This window comes from Osmerus eperlanus, chromosome 26 (assembly GCF_963692335.1).
Source record: "Osmerus eperlanus chromosome 26, fOsmEpe2.1, whole genome shotgun sequence".
Lineage (NCBI taxonomy): Eukaryota > Metazoa > Chordata > Actinopteri > Osmeriformes > Osmeridae > Osmerus > Osmerus eperlanus.
The window spans coordinates 9373862-9399140 of NC_085043.1; the positions used below are offsets into that span (position 1 = coordinate 9373862).

Sequence of the window (25279 nt, forward strand, 5' to 3'; positions counted from 1 at the left end):
CTTTTGTATGAATACATAAATGACTGTCAGTCAGTGAACCACATTAGTGGATAGGATTCATGTAGTAAATGTGTGTGTCATGGCCTCTGATCAATTAAGACATTGACTACAGTGGAAAAGAACCATGTAAAGTTTTACAAGTGCATGACTGAATGGTCTTCGCAATAAAAAAATTTACACACTGTTGTCCATTGTGTTTTAATTGTGTATTCATTCTTTTCTCATTTCCACCCACATGCCTCTGCATGGGGATCAATACAGTGTTATATAATCACATCTTATTTCAGCTCGGACCATTACTGACCAACCTATTACGGATGATTCAAGGCTATTCGTTGTCCATGGGTCTCTCTCTCCCTCTCTCTTTCTCTCTTTCAAAAGTGTGCAAATACACCATCCCAGGGAGATTAATTATTTCACTTAATTGTAATTACGTGCTGAAAGCAGACACTGATTAAGCTTCGGTCAACTGCGTGGGAAACTTCAGCCAATCTTCTAGAGGCAGCGCAGCAGCAAAGCCAAACATTGATTCCTATCAAGATCTGCTTTGCAGAACTTAGATGTGTAAGAAAACATTGTGTTGCTAAATAGTAATTTCCCACCTTGATATGTGCATAGATACTCATTGTATTTAGTCATTTAGTCATCAATGCTTTGTATGCATTGATGATTTCAGTACAATGGAAATATTTGCTTGTGATGTCCAATGTTGATTTGACAACCTGAGTGGGTGAAAGTGCAGGTTTGTCATGTTGCCAGGTATTGTTTATTCAAACTGGAGCAACAACAGTTCTTAGCAATAAAGCTGACCACCTGCATGCATCCCTACTCCATCAATCCGGCCCAATATGGATGGGAAATGTGGGCGTTTGTACAGTAAGTGTTTGATAGAGTTTGTGTATCAACAAACTCAGCATAGGGCCTCATCTGGCCAAACTTCTCATCTTGTCTCATCATAACACAATGAGAGAGTGGTACGACTGCCTTATATGGCTCCGGAAAGCCAGGGTACGGGCTTGCACACGAGCGACACGTCAGACCAGAGGCATGGGTGGGTTCGAGTCCAGAGAAGAGGTGGAGACTCGGAATCTAAACATAGGATCTGGCGGAAGACATTCCTCCTCGGAGAAGGGCAGTGAGCGTTAAAATCATCCGCTAAACATAGCACGGTCAGAGCTTCAAGGGTGTTGATGGATACACAGACACTCACAGAGGCAAAGGCTCAAGGGGTTGAAGCTGGTCTTTTTGAGATCTCGGTGTTCTCCAACTTTGGCTCTGTACCGTAGGGCACAGATCTACACAGGTAGAGACACAGGTCGCAAACTTTTGCAATGTTAAAAAAACAAAACAAAGAACCTCAACTGCGTACGTGACACTTGACGACGTAGTGAGCCAAAAAACACTGTGCCACTAAGGTGACCACATACAGTGCGACTTATGAGGATTTGTTGTTGTAGCTGTTGCCTGATGACAGGAGGAGGATTCAAAGCTGTCACTGGTACAGCAAGTTCTAATTGCTCAGTTCGAAGGACATGTCCCATCATCATTGGTTGGAGGAAAGCAGACTTGACAGGAAGTATGATCTCACCGTTTGTCCTGGGGCAGGTACTGTCAGTACAAGTCGTCACCTCGAGTACAACACCACAACAGTCAGATTTAGCAAGACGTCAAGATAGAGAAACCTGACATTATACTGGCTGCATTCCAAATAAAAACGTAAATTCAAATGAATATAACTAATTTACCACAGAGTCGTGATGAATGTAATGCATGACCTGAGTGATGTAACCTACCAGATACGGTGGGAGCTGTGCGTGCTGTGACCGGCAGGTGAACTTAATAACCAATCAGCGGTGTCATCTCCACACCGGGCCCTGACACCGGGCCCTGACACCGTGGTGAGCCAGAGGGCAGCCGTTTCCGGTGTCCCCCGCCTCTATCGCCAGCGCCTGAGCAGCAGCACGTAACTCCGGCAGCCGGTCACCGCGTCCGAGCTGCTGGCGCTGACGGCGGTGTCCGCTGGCACACGGTGGGAAAACACCCCCCGGCGATCTCCTGATCCCCTCCCACCATGGGGCCCACGGACTCAACACGCTTGTTACACACACACAAAGACAGATTTGTTCACCCGCTCCTCTCATAGACGGGAACCTGGACACGGCAACTTCTGTTGTGCAGCAGTCCTCTCCCCTCGGGCTACTAGGAAAAGGGGACACACACTAATAATGCACACGCACAATCAGGTCATTTTCCTGCTGTGACTGGCCAAGTGAAACTACGTGCGACAGATAGTCCTACGCCTGCTCTTTGATGTGAAGGATGAGGAGCGTGAGGGGGCAGGACCGAAGTCTGATTGGGATGACAAGTGATGCACATGACTCAATTAATCTCAGTGTGCGCGTGTTATTGTCTGTCCACGAGTGCGCGCCCGTTTACGTGCGTATGGGATGTGTGCGTGTTTGTGTGTCACTGTGTATTGTTCAGTCTTATTCCAGTGAAGTAACAGACACCTATATTAGCCCTCAAGCCTCCACTGGTATATACCACTGGTTAGTCAAACCGTTTTTCTGGATAGAAGTGGTACGAATATTTAGCCTACCATGTTTGGATGAGGGTTTTAAAGTGGATTAAGTGGACTAAAAGTCAAGACTTCCTTGCAAGGCCGTAGCCATTGAGTCAACATTGGGGAACATTGACGAAATCTGCTGTCTGAGGGTCCCCCCCTGAAAACATGTTATGTTTAGTTATGAATGATAAAAACAATTATGATAATTTCGGACAGCATGCATGGGTGCGTAGCACACTTATATCATTTTTTTATATCAAAATATTGGGGGGTACATTTTGACCAGATTTGAATATTGAGGGGGATGTGTCCCCCCCAATATATATTATGATTACGGCCCTGCTTCCTTGACCCAAAATCAGGAAAGTTATTTAGAAAATAGTAGCCCATCTTTCTTTAAATAGTTTTCTGGTTTATAACTGGAACATCCAAATATCATGTTTCAGTAGTTGCCTTCTTGGTAAATTGTTATGTGCACAATTCAAGTAATATGCCAAGGCAAGTCATAGTCACTATCTACAACTCCCTTTCTGATACCTTCTTCCAAAACAAACAATAAACTACTTCACTGAGGCGGCAACGCACCTGTGGTGAGTTCTGAGGTGGTTTTGTGTCATTTTGTGTGTATGTGCGCCACATTCTTAAAGGACAACATATTCACAATGTAAATAAGTAACAGTTTTATTTATCAGAGGACAAAACACTTTAAGACACTTCTGGAGACATTGCTGTGCAAAAATAACATTTTGTAAATCAGTACAGAATCAACTTAGGCTTTGTATTCAGTTTCTCATCAAACTATGTTATTAGCTTTACAATGGCAGGTGGAATGTAACAGTTAGATTGTAAACTATAAATTGTTGGATAATTCAAGTATTCATGTTAGAGATTTTTTTGATGGAAACATTTAAAAAATAAATTAAAAACAAAACAAATATTAATAACAGTGCAGTTCAGAGGTCATAATAGTTCCAAAATACAATAAATAAACTTTTATAAATACAACAAAGACACGAATCTATCTAAATTTACTAAATATGTACAAAATATATGTATAAAAAAATATTGCATCAAATCCAGAATTGTATAAATACAATAAATATATATATATATATATATATAAATAAATCATTTTAACAACAAATCTCAAATCTAAGTGTTATAGCTCAGTTGAACTTTCTTTCAGAATGACAGTTGGATTGACTTCCCTCCCACCTGCCTGTGCTGTGCTTGAGTTGATGGTGAAGGACCCTGTTTCTTTTACATCAGGCACTTGGAAGGACGCCACGGGACACGGGCCCTTGACGTTGTTGCATACTAGCCTCTGCAGGGAGGCCGTGTTAACGATATCATAGCCCACGTTGCCACCAAAGGTGCTGGGCTTCCAGTACTCTGGAGAGCAGATGGGGTTTCCCATCAGACCTTTCAGGGAATAGGGGGCTCCCATCTCAACCATCGTCTCCCCAAAGATGGCGTTTTCTCTGGGCTTCTCCACCAGCAGGCCTGGGTAGAGCTCCACGGCATCCACATGTCCATACATTTCCTCCAACAGTGCAGCCATATCCTTCTCTCCTGAAGCGCACACACACAAACAGATGGGTTAGTACAGTTACTGGTTCTGTCTTCTCTCCACGTCTTCTCTGTTGCCTTACATCCATATAAATCTACGTTCTTATCTATAAATGTTATCGTTATGACAATTGGGCCATGAATACACGTTCAAAGATGCCACACGCCATCATCATAGGGAAAACCTCATCTTAACAAATTCACATTGCTGTCGTTGAGGCAGTGCAGAGCAGCTGAACTCCTGGAGGTCTCACTGAGTGTTTACATCCAGATCTCTGCCTCTACAAACTGCTTACACTATCTGGTGCTTCAGAGCACATCTGTCCTCTCAAGTTTCCTTTTTTCCAGGAACGATAAAACTGCAAACTTTGCAATCTTAAGAAATGGCAATGCTGTATTTACAAGAAATTGCAAACGGATGTTCCTAATGCCATGACTCCCATTCGTGTCTTTGTCTCACCTGTAATGTCTTCAAAGGAGCTGTAGGGTTTCATGGAGAATCGCTTCCTGTAGGCGTTGAGGGACTGGTAGCGCATCTTCCTGCTGTTCTCGATGGACTTGATGGCCACGTACATTACGGCTCCTGGAACGTTCCGGCCTCCGGCGACCTGGTGAAGAGAACAAAGGTCAGAGGTCACGACTGGTCAGTCCAAAAGAACAACACCCGGCTCTCCAGAGTGAACACGCAAGACAAAGAACACGGTGAAAGAAGCCGACAGACTAAGGACTCTTTCACTATAACCGTCACTATATAAATCGGGGTCATGCAGGGACCCGGGTTTGATTCCGGCTCGGGCCCTCTCTGCATGTCTTCCCCCTCCCTCTCCCCCATACTCCTCCTGTCTATCTCTTACTGCCTCTGTCCAATAAAGCCATAAAAAAGGCCCAAAATATATACTTGAAAATACATAATTAATAACAGTCACTACATCACTATAATGATACTCGCATATATTTTAAGCGTAGCAACTGCTTTTACATTTACATTTAGTCATTTTAGCAGACGCTCTTATCCAGAGCGACTTACAGTAAGTACAGGGACATTCCCCCCGAGGCAAGTAGGGTGAAGTGCCTTGCCCAAGGACACAACGTCATTTGGCACGGCTGGGAATCGAACTGGCAACCTTCAGATTACTAGCCCGACTCCCTCACCGCTCAGCCACCTGACTCCCAACTGCTTGTGTGACAGCAGTGGCCCTGAAGGAGGCTTACCCGTCCAGACACCTGCTTGGTGAAGGAATCCACAAGGTTATTGATGCCGTGCTCTGTCACCACCGACGTGTTGAAGACAAACTGCTTGTAGTTATACTCCTGGTCTTCGATGAGAAAGCTGTCAGGCATCAGAGGGTGCCAGTGATACAAGGTGTTGAACTCGGATGAAATGCGGTTCTGGTACTGGAACTGCTGCTTGAAGAGAAGCTCTGGGTCGAACTTGAGCTTGAAGTGGTAACCGCTTAGATGCTGGACGTAGTCCTCGATTACAATCTTGATGGTCTCACCTATGGTAAAGGATCAGGGTAACGTTACAGTTTTTGTTCAGCTCATGCTACATTTATTTGAGCTTGGCAAAGTAAAACTGGGATCAAATCCAACAATTCTATGTCAGCAGAACGAGTTTCCCCTTTCTGAAATTACAGAAGGTTATAAATGATCTTATCCGTTAAGTTAATGTTTAAGTAGTGTGGTCACAAGACAAATATTAGAGCAAGGAAAGTTCTAAAACATTGAGGAAGTCATTTCCAGCTTTGTTATAGTGCAGGGGTCCATTTCAGTTCATGAGAATAAACTTGTTTAATTGTCAGCCTGACTTTGATATTGAGTAAAACAATAAATCTAGACAATAACCCAATTTTAATCCGTCACAAAAACAATAAATCCTATATTATAAAAATAAAAAATAAAAAATTAAGCAACCCACCAATCAGAATGAGGCGAGCGGTCTGGAAGAGCCTATCATCATCCCAGTCAGGATGGATCTCCTTCATAATATCACACACACGATTGTGTTCACGCAGCCAGATGGTGGCATACATCATCAGTCCCGGGACCAATCCGAACGCCTCGTGTCCCACGGCGAAGCGATCTGATTGGGCGACGTGAGGGGGGTAGTGCATCTCCACACCGACCTCGCTCACCAGGGGGGGGTACACCTCTCCATCCACCACCTGTCAAGGGCGAGCAAAACATGATTGTCTGTCAGCTGGGAGAAGATGAGGTGATTGTCTGTCAGCTGGGAGACATGCAGATCAGGGGGTGTTCAGGTGTGCCTGCAGTGTAGAACAGATGTGTTCCATACCTGATATCTCATCTTGCCGTCCTTCATGAGTCTGAGTTTGTGCTGTCTCTCCAAGGTGTCCCCGTAAATATGAGAAAGATCCACCTGATAAGCAGTCAAGAAATAAATATGAATTTACGTTATTTTTTACTGGGCATTACGAGTCTTCCTATGATGGATTCCCCGCAGTGTTGTGCTGTTCGAACCCAAGCTCACCCCGTGACCCTGGGCTTTGGTGAAGGCAGGCCCCTTCTTCATGTCCGACTTGAAGAACTGATGGGTGAAGTGCTGGGCGAAGAAGGCAAACATCAGGCTGGAGCCCTGGGGGTCGGGGATGAAGGCTCTCCTCTGGAGAAGCTTCTCAGCCAGCATGGAAGCATCCGGTAACTCCTTCTTCCCTGCAACACAGAGCGCGGTTGGTTAACAAAGCGCAACGTTTCAGCTGATAGGACTTAACACGATGGGACTCTGGATAGGACTTTCAAATCATAGATTTTGTGTTGCTTTTTAGATACGCGTTTCAGCTATCGTCTGAAAGGAACTCTCGGTTTGGGTTAGGGTTTCAATTCACATGAAGGTTTAATCATTCTCTTTGGGATCAACACTGGAGCAACAAACATAGTGTGTCTTCCCCTCTTAGGCTTGCAGTGCAACAATTTCCCGTACTTAACAACACAACAAGGATAGCTTAAAGAGGTTGCGATGTGATATCCCCTCACAATGAGTCTGCCTGATCGACAGGAACTTTCTGTCATGTGCGGTCTATGTTACGGGAACAAGCTTTTCTTGCTCAACGTTAAAGAATCTGTGAGAACAGGTTTTGGAGAAAGGGAGAGGGAAAGGAAGCGTACCTACTACCCCCATTGGGGTAGGACACTCTTTGGGAACTGGCGGCAGGGTGCGGGTATAGTAGGAGAGATTGGAGTAAGCTTCCCAGCTTTTGTAGTGATAATCTGCGTTGTATGTGGGAGGGCTGTCGATTAGATGCGATCGAGCTGTGGAGAGAATAAACGAATGTAGCACAGTCATTTTTAACGTCATTACGTAGGCACTGTCTATTTCCATGATTTAGTACGTTTAATTAAAGGGCATAATTTGAGACTATCTAGGTCTAAGACTATAAAGAACAGCTGTGACCACGGTAAAGTTAGACTTACATGTCAGCACATATCTCATGATAGCGTCTCTGAGAAAAGAAATGTTGTTGATAATGTTCCAGAGTCCTTTGAAATGGGTGAGAAGGTAATGCACCGTGTTGGGAGTCGGCTTCAGTGTGATTTTCATCCACGTGAAGAATTCAGCTGTCAAATGAGAATGTCAAGGTCAAACAACGTTAATTATTAGATGTTTTTCCTGAGATAACACATTGACCTAATTCGTTACTTTGATTTTATCTTTTTTTATTTTAAGAAGTTTACTTACGTGTGGTGCAGTTCTGGCCGTAATATCCTGTCCGCGTACAGTCGCACTCGTAGTCATCGGCTCCCATAGCTGTACACACACCGCGGTTCTGGCATGGTTGTGAGCAGCAAGGATTACCTGTAAAAGAATCGTTTGGTCAGTTAATAAATCAACATACATGTACAGTAATCATTTGTCCAAATACAAACTATAAATTATTATTTGAAAAGACTAACCAAAACTCTTTAATAATTGATGATACATGCCGTTTAAGAACATTATAAATATTGTAGAATGCTATATTGAGAATATTTTCCCACTGTTACATTTTGTACTGTAAGAAACGTATTCTCATTTCGCTACTTACCCCCCTCGCAGACAAGTATGCCCAGTGTCAAAAGTAGAACCGCAGCTATGCTTCTGTTCATTCCCATGCCTCTTCTGATACCGCGCTTCTGTTTTCAATTCACTCCAGAGGAGTCCGTTTCTGAGATTGTGAATGGACCAACGAGGCTCGACCTCATTCCTTTATACTGCAAGAATGACGTAGTAGCTACTCCAACCTCCTTTGCCGCCTGCTAGTTCAAAACTCGGAGCTCGAGTCTATTGAATGAAACAGCTCGCCAAAGAATTGACCAGTGGCAAGCATTGGTCATCGCCATACCAAATGACTTTAGTCATTAATCTCAGACACTTGATTAGGGACAATCAGTGTTGCCTACGTCTGTGATTCAGTGGAATTAACATTTCGATTATGTGTAGGCTTGTAATTAACAACTCAACCTACATAAATTGTAGTGATATGAGACTGACATTTGAGGTGTTTAAATGTCATACTATAAAATATATGGTAGCTGCCTAAATGCCATAATCTTTAGTATCCTATAAATTATGTTATTTGTAAACTATATCGAGGTTTTATGGCATACTTTTGAGAGAACTGTAATGAAGAGGTGCGTAATGTAACCTCACAAAAGAAAAAACATTCCGTGTGTAGTGTAGGTTATTTCGTTATATTCATAAATCAGATGTGATCAAATCAAATTTTATTTAGCCCTTTTACACGCAAGCATGTCACAGAGGGCTTCACATACGCCCATAGAACTGTCCCTCAACCAACCTAAACCCTCAAGGAAGACAAGGAAAAACTCCCAGAAAACCTCACTGCAGGAGAAAAAATGGAAGAAACCTTGGGAGGAGCGATTCAGTGAGGGATCCCCTCCTCCACGTGATGATCCCCCTTAGCATATTTTGTGTACAGCCACCTTGTCTTTGCGCGCCCTCGTGTGGTTAACTCACACTCTAATGCCATACGTTTCCCACAGAAAATGGACATGGCTATGCGGAAGAAGGGTCGCACTTGGAAATTGTTCCGCACCTCAGAGTACGCTCTTCTCTCCAGAGTTAAAGCCGTGGCAGGTTCACCCTGTAACCCTCTCATTCTTTTTGTCTATGTTTTTTTGTTTTGTTTACAATCAATCTTATTAGAGAAATGACCAGTCACTGTTCAATGTTCAGATATCCCCATGATAACTTTCTCTTGAAACTTCGATTTGACAAAGATACTTCCTATATTCTTGAAGTTGAGAGTTGAGTGACGGGGTGTGAACGCCTTCCCAGAAACTCGTAGCACCTCCTCCATCTCTTTCCCCGTGCACGGTGGACTGCAAAGCATGTCATATTGTCCAGGATTAATGATTACAGTAAAGTTCTCAACTCAAGGTACGTGGAAAAATAGGTACAAAATAGCACATGTTTGATGATCACACCTCTGGCGTTAATGCCGTTTTTGTTTCTAAATTGACATTTTGACGGTGCGCATTTGCTCGCTGTTGGCACCAAGACAGGCTTTCACATGTTTTTACGTAAGAGCGGATACAAAGACTGGTTTTAATGTATTGGCACGTCGGCCACATACTACTATCGGCTTCTGAATAATACGACATATTATCTATGGTGGCAAATGGAATTGTAACTTAGACAAAATATCTAACTATAATTTCGTTGATCAATTCGTTGCCATCGCTTGTAGCCATTTTGGTAAAGATCATGTAACCACATATGGAACTCTAACATATTTGCCAATATTCACTTATTTGGGAGCATTTAGGGATACTTTTGTTCGTGGTTTAATCCGTAATCATTTTGGAAGTGTCACACTGGCGCGCAATTGCAACGAACTGGGATTATGGTGATATATGATACTTTGGGTTGTACATTTCATTGAAGAAACCCTGATTTCGGAATGTCTGTGTGTTTATAAACAATACAGTAATAAGTAGATTAATACAACAATACCATAAAAACGTTGAGAAGTTTGAGTGTGTTGATGACACTGTGGGACAAGTGAGACTTGATGTGACATCTTCTTAGTAGGCCTACGTGGTATTTTGTGAAAGAAGGGATGTGCGCACAGGCGCTCATCGAGCACATTCAGAACTTGGACCATCTTTGCAAACTACGTGACCAGCACAGCGGACACACGATACGTGCTTGAACTCCTCACAGAAATGTTACGCTTTGTTAACCAACCGAGAAAAGCCTCACTGACACACACACACACACACGCACGCACACGCATTAACATAGAAACGCCCACACAATCGCACACCCACCCTCTCTCTCTCTCTCACACACCCCCACACACACAAAAACAAATGCAAATTCACACCAACCAACAGGGCAATATTTATCATGTAGTTTAGCACACTTCCCCTCAGTGCTGTCACATCTATTAATAGCCCTGCTCTTTTTACCAGTTACTGTACAGTTGCAATCATAATCAATAGGTGTGTTGAAATCATTTGTGCCTTATACTTAAGCTCTTCTGTGTCTCTGTCATGTTTTTATCCGAATAACCTGTCTTACTTGACACTCCACCTCTGAAGTTATCCTGTTGTGTGCATCCCCAGTCTCTAGATGCTTCTGTGTGTAACTCACACTTCATCCTGAGTCCAAGTTCACGGCTGGCGTCCAGACAGAAGCAGGAAGGACACATCCTCTTCCACGACAGCCATGTCTGCCATAGACCCGTATCAGTACATCATCGTGAGTAACACTTTCATTTGCAGTACAGTGGTATTGTTACACAGACAAGATATTGTTTTGCCTACTCGATCCTTGTTGCATGTTGTAAAAACGTATTTGGAGTCTATGGAAGCAGAACTGAAAGGTCCATAAGGACCATAGAAATAGAAGAAATCTTGAGGATTGTCACAAACACAGCCAGGGGCGTAGCCACGTGGTGGCCAGGGGGGGCCACGGCCACCATTGGTCAGAGAATGGCCACCCTGCCGGCCCCCCCCAACCTCACAAAAAAAAAATGTTTTAAACCCTCCTGAACAGAAACAGTATGAAGCTGAAAAAATGCATTAGTATTTTTTTATAAAGTCGTCTTATATTGTCATTTGTCACTTACGCAACAAGCCCCATATTCGCAACATGTTGGGCCACGCCCCCATCAACAGCGCAAGACACAAACCAACGTACCTGCATTCTGACAGCGCTTCAATGGAGACTAGCAGCTAACCAATGGATACCGTCAGAAAACTGCTGCTCTGAGTGATGCAGTGTGTGAGTTTTAAAATAGTAGTTTTTGACAATCAAGTGCCACCCCAAATAAAAGACTGGCCAGAGCTGGCCCCCCCCAGAAATAATGTCCTGGCTACGCCCCTGAACACAGCCTTATTGTTTAGTCTCCTTTATCAGCAACAGGTCTTCATGCCGCTTTAAAACCACATATTTTCATAATATATATAGACACAGGAAAGCAGGTGGATATGTCTTTACGGGGCACTGTCCTCTACACGTCACGGTGATGTAACTTGGCTTGTGTTGGCTTGAAGTGGGTCTTCTCATGAGGTGTTTTTTATGGTCTTCCAGGTCGAACAGCAGTTTTCGCACAAGTTGAAAGTGACCGTGGTGAGAGCAGAAAACGTCACCAAGGGAGCGCTCGGTGACCTGCGTGAGTCTGTCTAACACCTGTCCCTCTGATCCTACCAGTTCAGCATGGAGAAGACCCCTGACATGGGTCTTTAGAAGGTTCAGGTCATCATTGTGAATGACAATTGGTTTCTCAATTGACCCATCTGGCTAAATACAAATGATTTGGATTCAAATGGAACCGTTTGGTTTGAAATGAAATGCTGCAAAACGCCCAAACGGACACAACGCAAGGTCAAACGCACCTGATGAAAGTAAAGCAGTACAAAATCAGTATTTGAACATGTAAAATTGCCAGGTCGGTTTAGCAGTGACGAGCACCATGCAGTGCCTGTATTCCTTGATCGTTTACAACGCCTCTGCTGTGCATGACGAGGGTGTGTTTGTGTGCAGTGGACACGCCTGACCCCTATGTGGAGCTGTTCATCCCCACGACCCCCGAGAGCAGGAAGAAGACACGGCACATCGACAACAACATCCACCCAAAATGGAACGAGACGTTCCACTTCATCCTGGACCCCAACCAGGATAACACTCTGGAGGTGGGCCGTGGAACCGGCTCTTACATCGGGGGGGGGGGGGGGGGGGGGGGCGAAACCCCCTGTGTCAGTTGATCAGTTGGCTCGTGTTTTATTCAAGTTTAACGACGTTATTCCTTTTTTTCCTTTGGTGCTCCGCCTATCTAGATAACACTAATGGACGCAAACTACGTGATGGACGAGACCCTTGGGACGGCGTCGTTTGAAATCTCCAAGCTCACCGTGGGACAGACTGAGACCGTGCCTGTACTCATTGGCAAAGTAAGATGCCTGTGTTCCAGGAACTCGGTCTACATGACAGACAAACCTCTAAAACCTCTCATTGCATTTTGACTGATTTGGCTTCTCTAATGACTGACCCTCTAATGCCTGAGGTTAATGTGGTGGTGTTGCTTCTGTGTCGTCCCCTCCTCCCTCTCTGTCATTCTTCTCTTTATTGTACAGCGTGTACCCCTCTCTCTTTCCTGCCTCTCCCTTTTTACCACCCCTCCTTCTTTACATCCTCTCTTTACCATCCCTCTCCTTCCTCTTCCCATTCTCTCTTTCCTTCTCCCCCCACCCCTCCCTTTAAATCCCCCCCCCCCACCCCCACCCCATGATTGCGGTATCCCAGTGTTGACCGACTAATCATTATCTACTGCACTGTACAATAACCAGCTCTTTGTTATTATGACAGGCAACCAAAGTATACCTGGAGATGTCCCTGGAGGTCTGGTACGTGTTCTTATATGTCAGCCTGCTTGGCTGCTTGATCATAAAACTCGTTTTGTAATGTTTCTATGGCGAATCTCTTTGGCTCACCCCGATGTGACTTTATCCTATGGGCTAGTGCACGAGCAAAAGGTATGGGGCTGTATGGGTATGCTCTTCAAAGCATAGGAGTTGACCTAGAGAGCTGACCTCAGCACCAGTCAACGTGGCTAATTCACAATGCGCCAAGCGCACAGTACAGGGTTGTTTTAACACGGTTTCACCAGTTCCAGGACAGCTTTACGTGTTTTAAAGATACTACGGATTTACAATGCTCTGCTCGTTGCTTAATATTGCATTACAAGTGTCATGATGTCCTCCCGGTTCTGTCCTCAGCACCAACCTGGACCTGCGGTTTAGCCTGGCCCTGTGCGACAAGGAGAAGCTGTACAGGCAGACCCGGAGAGAGAGGGCCATGCTGGGTATCAAGAAACTGCTGAGCATGGAGAAGCCCCGCTTTCTTCCCAGCTCCCCTCAGGAGGTGGGGGAGAGAGCCACACTGTGGACCCAGGCTTCCACTGGGGCCTACTGCTAAAACCCACTGCACACATGCAAGTCACGTGTTACGCAACGCATTGCTTCTGCTAGCAGACCAGAAACCAGACTACCAGTTTTGAAACGTACGAGATAACATTTAAAAGAGCGAATATGCCAACATACGTGGTTGTTACCACGAAGATGAAGATAATACTTCAGTAAATACTACAGCAATCATTGGCAGATAGAAACAGAGAAAGAGAGTAAAAGAGGAAGAGGATATTAAAACAGAGATAAGGAGAAGATACAGTAAATGGGGGAGGGGAAGAGGGGGAATGGCGGAAGCAGAAGATAGGGGAACAGAAAAGGGGGAGAGAGAGAGAGAGAGAGACAGAGAGAGAGAGAGAGAGACAGAGAGAGAGAGAGAGAGAATGCAGACGTGCTTAATGCTCAGGCTAGTTTAGCATTCCTCCGAGAGCCTGACGTGTCTGACCCCTGGCTGCACACCCAGGCGTCAGCCGGCAAGGCCTGGAAATCTCCCTGCATCGAATGTAAACAGTGGAGATCCCAGCACATTGCAGCACCCCCACCCCCCTCCCCTGAAACACCATCACTCCATCGCTGGCCCGTTTCACAACATGCAACGTCTCACAACATTGAGCTGTACAGATATATATTACTGAATATTGTCTAGGCTGCTTGGTTTGACAGCAGTGAAACAGATTGACGGTTTGTGAGTCTGCACAAAGTAGAGTAGTAAAACAGGAAATCAGCTCTAAAACCAAAATGACGGAACAAGACTTTGGGGTACTGATTCACTGATAGCATCTTCACACCCATGTGATATGACTAACCTAATCTACGTCTTCCTGTGACAGCAGTGTTGTTTTGTGTGTCGTGGTGCAGGTTCCAGTCATTGCCATCGTGGGCTCTGGGGGAGGTTTCAGAGCCATGGTGGGTTTCTCAGGGGTGATGAAGGCCTTGTACGAGTCGGGGGTTCTGGACTGTGCTACATATGTGGCTGGTCTCTCAGGATCCACCTGGTCAGTTGAACTCAACCCGTTTCATCCACAGAACACCCTCTCTCCCTCTCTCCCCACCCTCGAGCCAAGATCAACACCAACACAGGCCCTGTGTTCTGACAGATGGCCGTGTTCCCCTCCTTCCCACCCGCAGGTACATGTCCACTCTGTACTCCCACCCCGACTTCCCCACCAAAGGCCCGAAGGAGATCAACCAGGAACTGATGAAGCGAGTGAGTGGGAACCCCCTGCGTCTGCTGATGCCCCAGCACATCACCACCTACATCCAGGCTCTGTGGACCAAGAAGGCTGCCGGCCAGCCCGTCACCTTCACCGACATCTTCGGGATGCTCATCGGCGACACGCTCATCCCGGGGGTGAGGAGATCTTAGGGACCAGTGTGTCAGGCCTCCCCTGTTCTGCTCCTGGAGAGCTACCCTCCTGTTGGTCGCCCACCGCCTTACCTGTCTTATCAATAAGGAAATCTTTATGATAGAGGGTGGTAGATTCGGGCTGGACCACAAAACTTGGAGGAAGGTGGCTTTTCAGGAACGTGGTTGGAGAGCGCTGCTTGTATCTCGTTTAGTCTGTTTCTCTGTTCTGCTTTTCCGGTCTCTTCGTTTGTCCAATCCCATGACTGTTTTGCCTCTACAAACATTGACAGATTCATCTTTTTTTTCCCCCCCGACTCACCTCCCGACATCTCATCTTCCTGCTTTTGTCTTCGCTTGCTCTTTCTCTTCTTGTTCAAAAAGATCAGTGAAACTGATGGTTTTTGTGTGTGTTTTGTGTGTGTTTCTGCGTTCCCAGAGGATGGACACCAAGCTGAGCGAGATGCAGGAGAAGGTGGACGAGGCCCAGTGCCCCTTCCCTCTCTTCACCTGTCTGCACGTCAAACCAGACGTGTCTGAGCTCATGTTCGCAGGTCAGCCGTCTTCTCAGAGCGCGTGAATTGTTCGTGCGTGTGTGTGCCTTTCAATGAAATGTTTTGCATAGTACTGCAAGATAATCAGTAACCAGAGATGATCAGATGATCTCAATGCGTTTCCTAGTAGAGCCGCTCATTCTGCGCACCGCGAGAGGTCGTTAGGTCGATCTGTCAATGTCTGCTTTGAAGGAAGTGTCAATTGTATTTGTGTGCCACGTGTTCAAAATGTTGAGTAGTTACTAACAGCGGACCACATTACTACCGTCAAACAGGCCATGGGAACCAGGTAGGTGTCAATTAGCAAGGGGAAAGGCACCCACCCAATAGGAGTACAGAGTTAGACCACAAATAAGACATGGTTTTAGTCAGCGTGCTGAACAGCCAAACGTCAGCAGTGAGAAGGTGGGAGGGTGTCACAGGGTAAAGGCTGCATGCCAAACAAGACTGGGATTAACCCCGATGATCTTAAGATCTTTAGATCTTTCTTAGAAAAGACACACGGTCCTACACGCACAAAGTCTCATGTCCAATTCCACATTTACTTCCTGCAGTTTATGCAAATACATATTTGCTTTTCCAGTGCATTGTTAGTGGCTTTCCCTTCTTTATGCCAAGTTATACAGGGAAATACCCTACCTTTCGGAATAAAATAAATACATACATTCACTCCACCTCTGCAACTGCTGTAAACGTATTAATTACAATCCAGTACCAACTAAGAGGAAGGCATTGTACGTTTTGAGGAAGTGTCAAAACGTGTGCAATGTTTACACATGTGTAAATAACTTGTGTAGTACAGTACATGGAATTGGCTTCAATGTGTTCCCTCTTAAAATCGACTTGACAAATGATCAATGACACTGCTTTACACCGGTGCCTCCATCACTCTGCAGTTTCCACAACAAACAAAAGTGTACCTGGTGTTGACTGTAGAGGCTTGCGTTAGCTGGCATGTCGTTGACCTTATCTTATTTCAAACTACGTCTTCTCCTCCCCCGCTTGAAAAGAAACAAAAGATTTGAGCTGGAGGAAAACGAGCGATCGCGTGTGTGCACTGTGTCCTGGCCGATTTGACTGACGGACGGACGTTTTCTCTCTCTCTCGACAGACTGGGTGGAGTTCAGCCCGTACGAGATCGGCATGGCCAAGTATGGCACCTTCATGACACCGGACCTCTTCGGAAGCAAGTTCTTCATGGGAACCGCTGTGAAGAAATATAAAGAGAACCCGTTGCACTTTCTCATGGGTGAGGCTCCACAGACCGATGTTTTAGGAGAAAGTTCGGACCCGACTCGAGGGAACTGATAGTGTGTAGATGCGCTGTATGACATACACCGCATGAGAGACCAAGGGGTAAACCCGGGAACTCTCTACATTCTGAGTAAAAAACCTTCAGTAAACCTTACATTACTCACATTGTTAGTGTTGTATACAAAACAGAGGCCTTTTGTTTAAACCCTACTGGACCTTAGAGGATAGTGGTTATCCCGCTTTTATTTGGACTTCCGTCCAAAACAAATATGGCCACTGCAGGCGGAACGAAACTGCCAGAGGGAATTGTGCCGTGCCGAACAGCACAGACATTCTATGAGTCAGGGTTGTCATCCCCTCCACCTAGGTAATGACTATCCAAACTTTGACTCACAAACTCTAGCCCGAGGGCCAAATACACAGGTTTGTGTTTCCTGATTGGGATTAAAACAAAACTTCTAATTTTTAACCGTGTTTTCTCTGTTAGGTGTGTGGGGCAGTGCTTTCTCCATCCTCTTCAACAGAGTCTTGGGGGTCAAGGACACGACAGGGGGAAGCACCATGGAAGAGGAGCTTGGTAAAATCACTCTCTAACCCCCCCTGAACCAACCTTTCACATTCGGCACTGAACCTAAGACAAACTCACTGTGAGGGTCCTCCGGTTCTTCAAAACCAGACCCTGTCCGTTTAGGATAAACTGTAGCGTATCCTGTTCAGCTGCTTGAAAACTAAAGTCTTTGGTGATTGACAGCTGAAGTAATTGTGGTTAGTCCGGCCCTCATTCCAATCATTTGTGTCTATCTGCAACCTGCCAACTTCACCTCTCATTGTAGTATCTCACCTCTCCTTGTATCCCATTACATCTGTTTCTTTGTCTGAAAGTTGATCGATGTTGACACACACAGTGACAGTAGTTGCAGATAATCACTCACTACTTTGAGTGTTTCCCAAAATAGCCATTTGGCCTTTCTCTGTCTGGGGTGTGATTCGTGAGATGAAAAGAGAGATATCCGGTCCCTGTCGTTCGCCCTAAGATGAGCATCTCAGATGTTTGTCTAAATTGATTTTTTAATAGTCGCCCTTGCACATCATGCGTGTTGATAGATCCATTGACTTCTGCCCATTCAAAGAAATGATTGCCTGGTGATTTGTTTTGATGGCCATTGTAAATCACAGATTAGTCAAAAGGATTAAATAACAGAAAGATAATAGACCTCACATACGTCATAAGAAACGTGTACCTACTGTGGACGTAGTTTACATTTTTTGCTGAAGTTTTCATACGTTTCTCAGTTTCTGGGGCTTTCAGTTCAAAATCCAAACGGACACATGAAACGAATCATGAGCTCGTACGATGTAGCTCATGTGCTTCCCTCCTTAAAACCTTTTAAGGAGTGAGTTATTTTTCCAAAACGGAAGCTAGCTAGTTTTAGTTAGCTTCCGTTACCTAGCAACCTAGCATAATACTCGTAGCAATGCTACTACCTGCTAGTGTTACTTGTTAGCCTCCTAATTGTACATTTTGAAGCCATACTATAGCGTTTGTCATATAGTTTTTGTCTATCGGAAAATAGTCGGTTGGAATGTTCAGAATCACATATGTGTGACGCTACTCCTTAACGGGTTAAAGTTTGGCAAAAGTCAGTCAGTGGATGTTTCCAGTGATGAATGAAGGTGTCCTTGTCTTTTCTCATAGAACAGATAAAGCCACAACACATCGTGGGACAGGACAGCATGGACAACGATGAGGAACCCTGCAAAGGTAGGAACAGCTCAATCCTTGGGAGTCAGGTGGCTGAGCGGTTAGGGAATCGGGCTAGTAATCTGAAGGTTGCCAGTTCGATTCCCGGCCGTGACAAATGACGTTGTGTCCTTGGGCAAGGCACCTCACCCTCGGGGGGAATGTCCCTGTACGTAGTGTAAGTCGCTCTGGATAAGAGCGTTTGCTAAAATGACTAAGTGTAATGTAAATCCTACTGTACCGTGGAAGAGGCACAGCACTGAGGGATTAGCATAGCATCAACGTCCAATCTGAAGTGCGCTGAACAAGGCTGAAGTCCATAAAACTTGTAGTCAATCAGCAAGGGGAAAGGCACCCACCCAATAGGAGTACAGAGTTAGACCACAAATAAGACATGGTTTTAGTCAGCGTGCTGAACAGCCAGTGAGAAGGTGGGAGGGTGTCACAGGGTAAAGGCTGCATGCCAAACAAGACTGGGATTAACCCCGATGATCTTAAGATCTTTAGATCTTTCTTAGAAAATACACACGGTCCTACACGCACAAAGTCTCATGTCCAATTCCACATTTACTTCCTGCAGTTTATGCAAATACATATTTGCTTTTCCAGTGCATTGTTAGTGGCTTTCCCTTCTTTATGCCAAGTTATACGGCGAAATACCCTACCTTTCGGAATAAAATAAATACATTCGCTCCACCTCTGCAACTGCTGTAAAGGTATTCATTACAATCCAGTACCAACTAAGAGGAAGCAAGGATTAGCATAGCATCAACGTCCAATCTGAAGTACGCAGAACAAGGCTGAAGTCCATAAAACTTGTAGACACTCGTATAGGAGACACTGAGGAAATATAAGGGAACTGGATTCTGAAGATAACAGTAAGAGCATGTGTCTCCAGTGTGTCAAGTCATGTTTCTACACATTACAAATCACCGCACTGACTCATTTCTCATTTTTTCACCTACAAGGCATGGAATCATTATACATTTAGGTTAGGGCCTCACCATGAATCGCCCAGGGCTTTGAGTAACTGATTCCCCAAATAGCCTGTATCATGGTTTTCGTGGTATTTACCTTTTTTCCCACCTGACAATTAGTGTTGCATCAGGTGTTTACCTTAAGAACTGTGTTTAGCTTTTACAACGAGACATGGCGTGTAGGTGCCTCTGTGTCTGAGTGTGGCTTTGAGATGATGGGTGTGATTCTGTTCGATTCCCCTCCCCATCAAAAGGAATGCGTGAGAAAAAGAAATGGGAAAGCTAAATATAGTTGACATTCAGAATTAAAAAAAAAATAAAACAATTTGTTCTCTAAAAGGTCATCAAGTTCCTCAAGGTGAACTTATCATCCTTGACTAACAGGTCTGGAATGGCGTAAACATCCCATAACTCAATTATTATTTTATGTTTGGACACTGTCCCTCCCCCTGCCGCCTCCCGTCCAATCAGCTGGCACGGAGAACCAGGAAGCGGAAGAGGAGTACCATCGTCATGCCCAGGCTAGCTGGGTCCAGCGCACGATCACCTCGCTGTTCAGCGACTCGACACTTTTCAACACGCGGGAGGGGCGAGCGGGTAAGGTGCACAACTTCATGCTGGGTCTCAACCTGAACACCAGCATGCCCTACTCCCCCTTCGGCGAGCATATGTGCCAATCACAAAACTGCGAGGATGAAGTGGACGCAGTCACAGGTGTGTGTGTGTGTGTGGAGGGGGGGGGGGTCAAACCTGCATTATGTATATATATATACAGTACATTACATACTAGAAAAACAACATTCTGCTGTAGATCGGTGGCAGATTAGTCAACCAAGCAACGCGTTGATGGTGTGTTGTATCTGCACGCAGACCCCGATGAGTTCGACCGCATCTACGAGCCTCTGGACGTCAAGAGCAAGAAGATCCACATAGTGGACAGCGGGCTGACATACAACCTCCCCTACCCGCTCATCCTCAGGCCCCAGCGAGGCGTGGACCTCATCATCTCCTTTGACTTCTCCGCACGCCCCAGCGACTCCAGCCCACCCTTCAAGGTCAGAGGTCCCTCTTTACCCCCTGGTTTACTTCCTGGTTTACTTCCTGGTCTAATGCCTGGTTGATGTTGTGGAATGCAAAACTCTGTAGGTTTTAGTATCACAACAATGGAACACTTCCTTCTTAAATTCTGGCACGATCGAAGTAATAGATTATTCATTCAACTGTGAAAATAAACAAGGATGAACTATATATTGTAAGGCGAGTGTTGTACTGTAAGGCGATACGATTTAGCGAAAAGGGGAATACAAGTTAACGTATTGAATGCGTTTATTCTGAAGTGCTTTTTAACTCGGTGTCCTCAATCTAGGAGCTTCTGCTGGCCGAGAAATGGGCTAGGATGAACAAGCTGTCGTTTCCCAAGATCGACCCCAAGGTTTTTGACCGTGAAGGTCTGAAAGAATGCTACGTTTTCAAGCCAAACAAGGGGGACAAGAACTGCCCCACTGTCATCCACTTTGTCCTGGTCAACATCAACTTCAGGACTTTCAAAGCCCCTGGTAATTATCTTGTGCGAACAAAAGTCTTATCAGTAGCCTTGTTATTATACTGGCAAGCTGTTCCCTTCTGGGAAGTCGGCTTGGAAAGTTCCAGTTTATTTCCTCATAGTTCATTTCTGGTGAACTGTAGAGGCTGTAAATGGGCCCCTAACTCCTGTGACCTCAATGAATATACACCTCTAGGAGGTTAAACATGTAGAAATGTATGTGTGTGGCTGTGGGTGTGTTTGTGCATGCCTGTAAGATATGTGTTTTACAAGATGCCAGGCCTGCTGAATTATGGTTCCCTAAAGGATTCTCCAAGCAGGAATCTCTCACTCCATCGGGAGAGCTCAGTGTGTAAACAGGTTGATGTATCCACCATAGAAAGATACACAGACTACAGCTAACCAGACCACCCTGTGTCATACACTCAGGATGGAACCATTCACCTACAGGTCACATGCCTCCATGTTTCCTCTAGCCTCTACAAAGGCCTGCGTTTGTCAGATGCAGTGGTTTCATCAATCATGGGAAAATAATATTCTACTTGTCCTATACGACTGAGGAGATATGAAAATCGGCCCCTTTAAAAATCAAGTGAGCACCACTCTCCTATTTCACCTACATATGGTGCCCAACTGTTGTTTTCTTCGCAGGGGTCCCTCGGGAGACTGATAAAGACAAGGACTTTGCTGACTTTGACATTTTCGATGACCCAGAGACGCCCTACTCCACCTTTAACTTTCAGTACTCCAACCAGGCCTACACCCAACTCCACGATCTCATGGAGTTCAACACACTCAACAACATTGAGGTCAGTTCTGCAGTGCCTACAGTAGCCATCACTCAGAACAGTCCATGAAGGACACTGTAGTTGAGAACCCGCATGGTTAGATATGTCGAGGGCGGTGTGGAGTAGATGTAACAGTTTGTGTGGTGTTGATGTTTCATGCATGAGTGCATATCAGGGTCAGCCTGGACTCCTTGTTCTATTCAAAGTGATACATTGCTTTCTGTTTTTGATATACGTAATAGGAAATGTCGGTTTAGCCAACTAAAGAGGGTTTTTTCATGGCCAGAATATTTCTGTATGCAATGTTGCGGTTTTAGTCCAACCCTACACACACAAACACACACACCTGAGGATAGCCATGTGGAACATTAAAGCAGTGAGTACCATGGGTAAGCCCTTAGGGAGATCTGCTTGGCTAACCGTAAGTAATGCATGTAAAACAGCATTCCACCTAAAGGAAATGTCCCTTCAGCAAATCATATATAACGCATGTAAAACCTCATATAGCAGAATCAAAGTGGGTTCAATTGCCTGAAACTAATCGGGGTCACCCCGACATCAAACGCCTGTGTGGAGGCAGAGGGAGCTATCTGCCTGCCAACAATGGTTCGATCAAGATTACAAGGAACAGTCGATGGAGCAAGCCTGTGCGTTCTCTTTTACCTGTTCCTGTCCTCCCACCTTGTGTCCACAGGTGATTAAAGATGCCATTAAGGACAGCATCGTGTACAGGAAGGAAAACCCCTCTCGTTGCAACGTCTCTCTGTCACTCAACGAGATCCACAACAAGAAGTTCCTCAAGCGAGAGCCTGGCCCAAGACCCAATAATTGAGAGTCCGACTGGCTGAACCAATCAGCGTCCAAGGCCCAGATGGACTCTTGAGATTGGCCTACATTTCGTACAGAAAAAAAAAGACAATTTCCTTTTCGGAAAAGTATATTGTGCCTATTTCTTTTAACTGATGTGAATCAAGTAGGTTTGGTGTAAACCTAGGAAACCTGTTGGATCTGAAAGACGAAAGGGACTAGGAGTTAAAGGATCCTGAAGTTTGTAGTAATGTGGGTAATAAGAGGTTTGGGTAGCATATACTGTACTGTGTCATCAATAGACTTTCCTTAGTTTATGTTATGTGCAACTCTTGTATATGGACCATGCAGCTTTATGTAGTAAAGTTGTTGGTCTAAACATATGCTCTAAACTGGAAGCCTTCGCCAGGAGAATACTCCTTCCACAAGTACACTCTGGAATACCTCAAACATCTCAATGATGTTTACTCACCTAGGGAGTATCTCACAACTGAAACCCTCTGATTTCAGAAAATAATTAACAAAATCGAGTCTCGGGTTGCCGTAGAAACTGTTTGCCTGTGTCTCTCCCTCGATCGTATTCATGCGTGTTTACATTCCGGAGTGTGTGTCGTTTCGGGTTTCCCCTTAGACACTCAACCAAGGTTTTTTTTATTTTTTAAGCGATTCATTTCCTTTCTTTCTGACCCTTCTGCGACTCTTCAGAGAGCAAGAGAAAGGCTGAAGAGATGTTACCCAAGACCCCATTCAGTCCCTCCTCCACTCCCAGATAGGGTGTCTCAGCTGAGGTGAGGTGAGAGGGGTGGAGAAAGTGTGGCGCGATGCCAAAAAGAAAGAAAAGTTAGTAAGTTCCCTTACCTTCTACAGGGTTCTCGACAGTTCTGGGTGGAGTTTGACACACTACACCTCCACCTGCAGCGTTTGAGGGCAGGAATATGAGGCGTTGCACCTTCACCTCCAGGTGCCACGTGCTGCTGTTGGAATCTGTTCCCTAATCCCAGGGACCCCAGGCTTGTTATTTAGCTCTTCCTGTTGAGATGATATATATAGAATGATCAGCTTTTCTTGGTCTCAATTAACGATGGTTTTAGCTTTTATTCTTTGTTGTAGTTTTTGTTTTTGTAGGGTTTTGTTTTCACTTTGAGGATTATGTGACGTGACATCATTTTTCCTCTTTTTTGATTTATACAATGTTTATATTTACTATAAATACAATAACATACCAACTATTTAGGTATTGTGAATAGAGAGAATGAGTACACCTGATGTTTTGGTTTGAAATTTCTTTTTCGTAACATTTTTTAATAGTCTCTTGTCGTGTAACCTCTTTATAATGGGCCTTTTAGGTTGTGTACATAAACTTCTGTTTTACTCTGTTCATTCATATCATACACAGTCAATGTGCAAAGTTCCCACTCATGAATAAAGAGAAGGAAATTACTGCTTTTCTGTCTACTTTCTTAGTAATCCAACCCCCTCAATATATTTTGGTGGGCAAGAATAAGTCATAAAAACTCAACGTTCAGAAAAATTCCTCTATAGGCCTTTAAAGCCCTTTGACTAACATGAAATGCACTGTACAGTACAGTATCTTTCCATAAGTTTCAGTCTACGCCTCAGAAACACCGGAAACTCTAACTTTAGTCGCCCATACTGCCTCCTAGCTCCCAAAGGCCTGTCAGAACACGTCACACAGTAAATCATTACATTCCCTAATTGAGGAATCATGCAAAAGTCTTATTAGAGGGGCTAATTATGTACTTGGGATACTTTTCTCTACGGCAAGTCTGATGGGGCTTTTGTCTGGCACACAAACTTCTTGCTGAACGCCCTCTTTGTGGATTCACTTTGAGGTGCTGCATCAGACAAGAAGGCAGGCAGGCCGGCAGGCAGGCAAGCAGACAGACACTCAAAGCCTTCACACATTCAAAACGCAGCCGTCTTACAAATACCGCCTCTATTACTTGTCTGGGTCAATTTATCACACACACACACAGATGTATGAAAAACGGGCCTATGACGGGACACAAAACTAGAACCCCCCCAACACACACACACTCGTTTGACTTCCACTGTCTCTGACACCAGCAAGCTTTTCCAGTATTATTCCACGTCAAAAGCGTCTACATTCCACATCTACTTCCAACTCGGTGAGCAATCGTTTCTCAACCAGCAGACTCAGACTGGGGCGTGGCCTGACCCATACCGTCTCACTGTAGTGAGGTTCGGTTGGGACCGAACGGAATCTAGCATGTTTAGCTTATATTTATTTTTCCTGCGAAGGGCCAATTGTCTAGATGTGTCACATAAGAAATGCTAACAGCCCTTCCAATAGGTGTGTCTGCACTCAACCGCACCTCACTATACCACACCACACCAAGGCTAGTCTTTTGACATAGAGGAAGTTCTGTACCCTGTCAGACCTAAAATAGTTATTTGTAAATTGGTTTCAAGTTAGATCTGCTGTGACAAAGTGTATGTTGGGTCCAAATGCCTATACAACAGCACTAGGAGTGACATTATGAAGTTCAGTCAAACTAACCACTAAAACCTACCGAAATAACGAATGGATAACATTAAAATTGTAACATTAACTTGTATGGTGCTTCATTTACCTATTTTTGATAACATTTGTCAATTTTTTTTGTTAACAATGTTTAAATATAGGCTACTCTACTCAAAAAGTGATTTACTAACAGGTAA

At 44.7% G+C, this 25279-nt stretch overlaps 2 protein-coding genes across 3 annotated transcripts; one reads left to right on the top strand and one right to left on the bottom strand.

Annotated features, from left to right (window-relative positions):
- Window positions 1-3229: 3229 nt before the first annotated feature.
- Window positions 3230-23613, bottom strand: ptgs2b (prostaglandin-endoperoxide synthase 2b). Of its 2 annotated transcripts, none has more exons than XM_062452873.1 (10): window positions 23435-23613; window positions 7833-7949; window positions 7568-7711; window positions 7262-7405; window positions 6627-6808; window positions 6432-6515; window positions 6054-6300; window positions 5348-5634; window positions 4596-4743; window positions 3230-4138 (listed from the first exon to the last, which is right to left on the bottom strand). In XM_062452873.1, the coding sequence occupies exons 2-10, from the start codon at window positions 7897-7899 to the stop codon at window positions 3726-3728; spliced, it is 1716 nt and encodes a 571-aa protein (XP_062308857.1). In that variant the 5' UTR covers window positions 7900-7949; window positions 23435-23613; the 3' UTR covers window positions 3230-3725. The 2 variants fall into 2 exon arrangements, with proteins under 2 accessions (XP_062308857.1, XP_062308856.1); XM_062452872.1 differs by lacking the exon at window positions 23435-23613 and adding an exon at window positions 8179-8320.
- Window positions 9191-24021, top strand: pla2g4ab (phospholipase A2, group IVAb (cytosolic, calcium-dependent)). Its single transcript, XM_062452868.1, has 18 exons — window positions 9191-9533; window positions 10724-10859; window positions 11694-11775; window positions 12147-12295; window positions 12440-12553; window positions 12969-13006; window positions 13379-13523; window positions 14426-14562; window positions 14696-14918; window positions 15352-15466; window positions 16578-16715; window positions 17208-17297; window positions 18417-18482; window positions 19910-20152; window positions 20309-20493; window positions 20805-20994; window positions 21633-21790; window positions 22464-24021. Exons 2-18 carry the CDS (start codon window positions 10827-10829, stop codon window positions 22599-22601), a joined length of 2244 nt encoding a protein of 747 aa, XP_062308852.1. The 5' UTR covers window positions 9191-9533; window positions 10724-10826; the 3' UTR covers window positions 22602-24021.
- Window positions 24022-25279: the final 1258 nt, after the last annotated feature.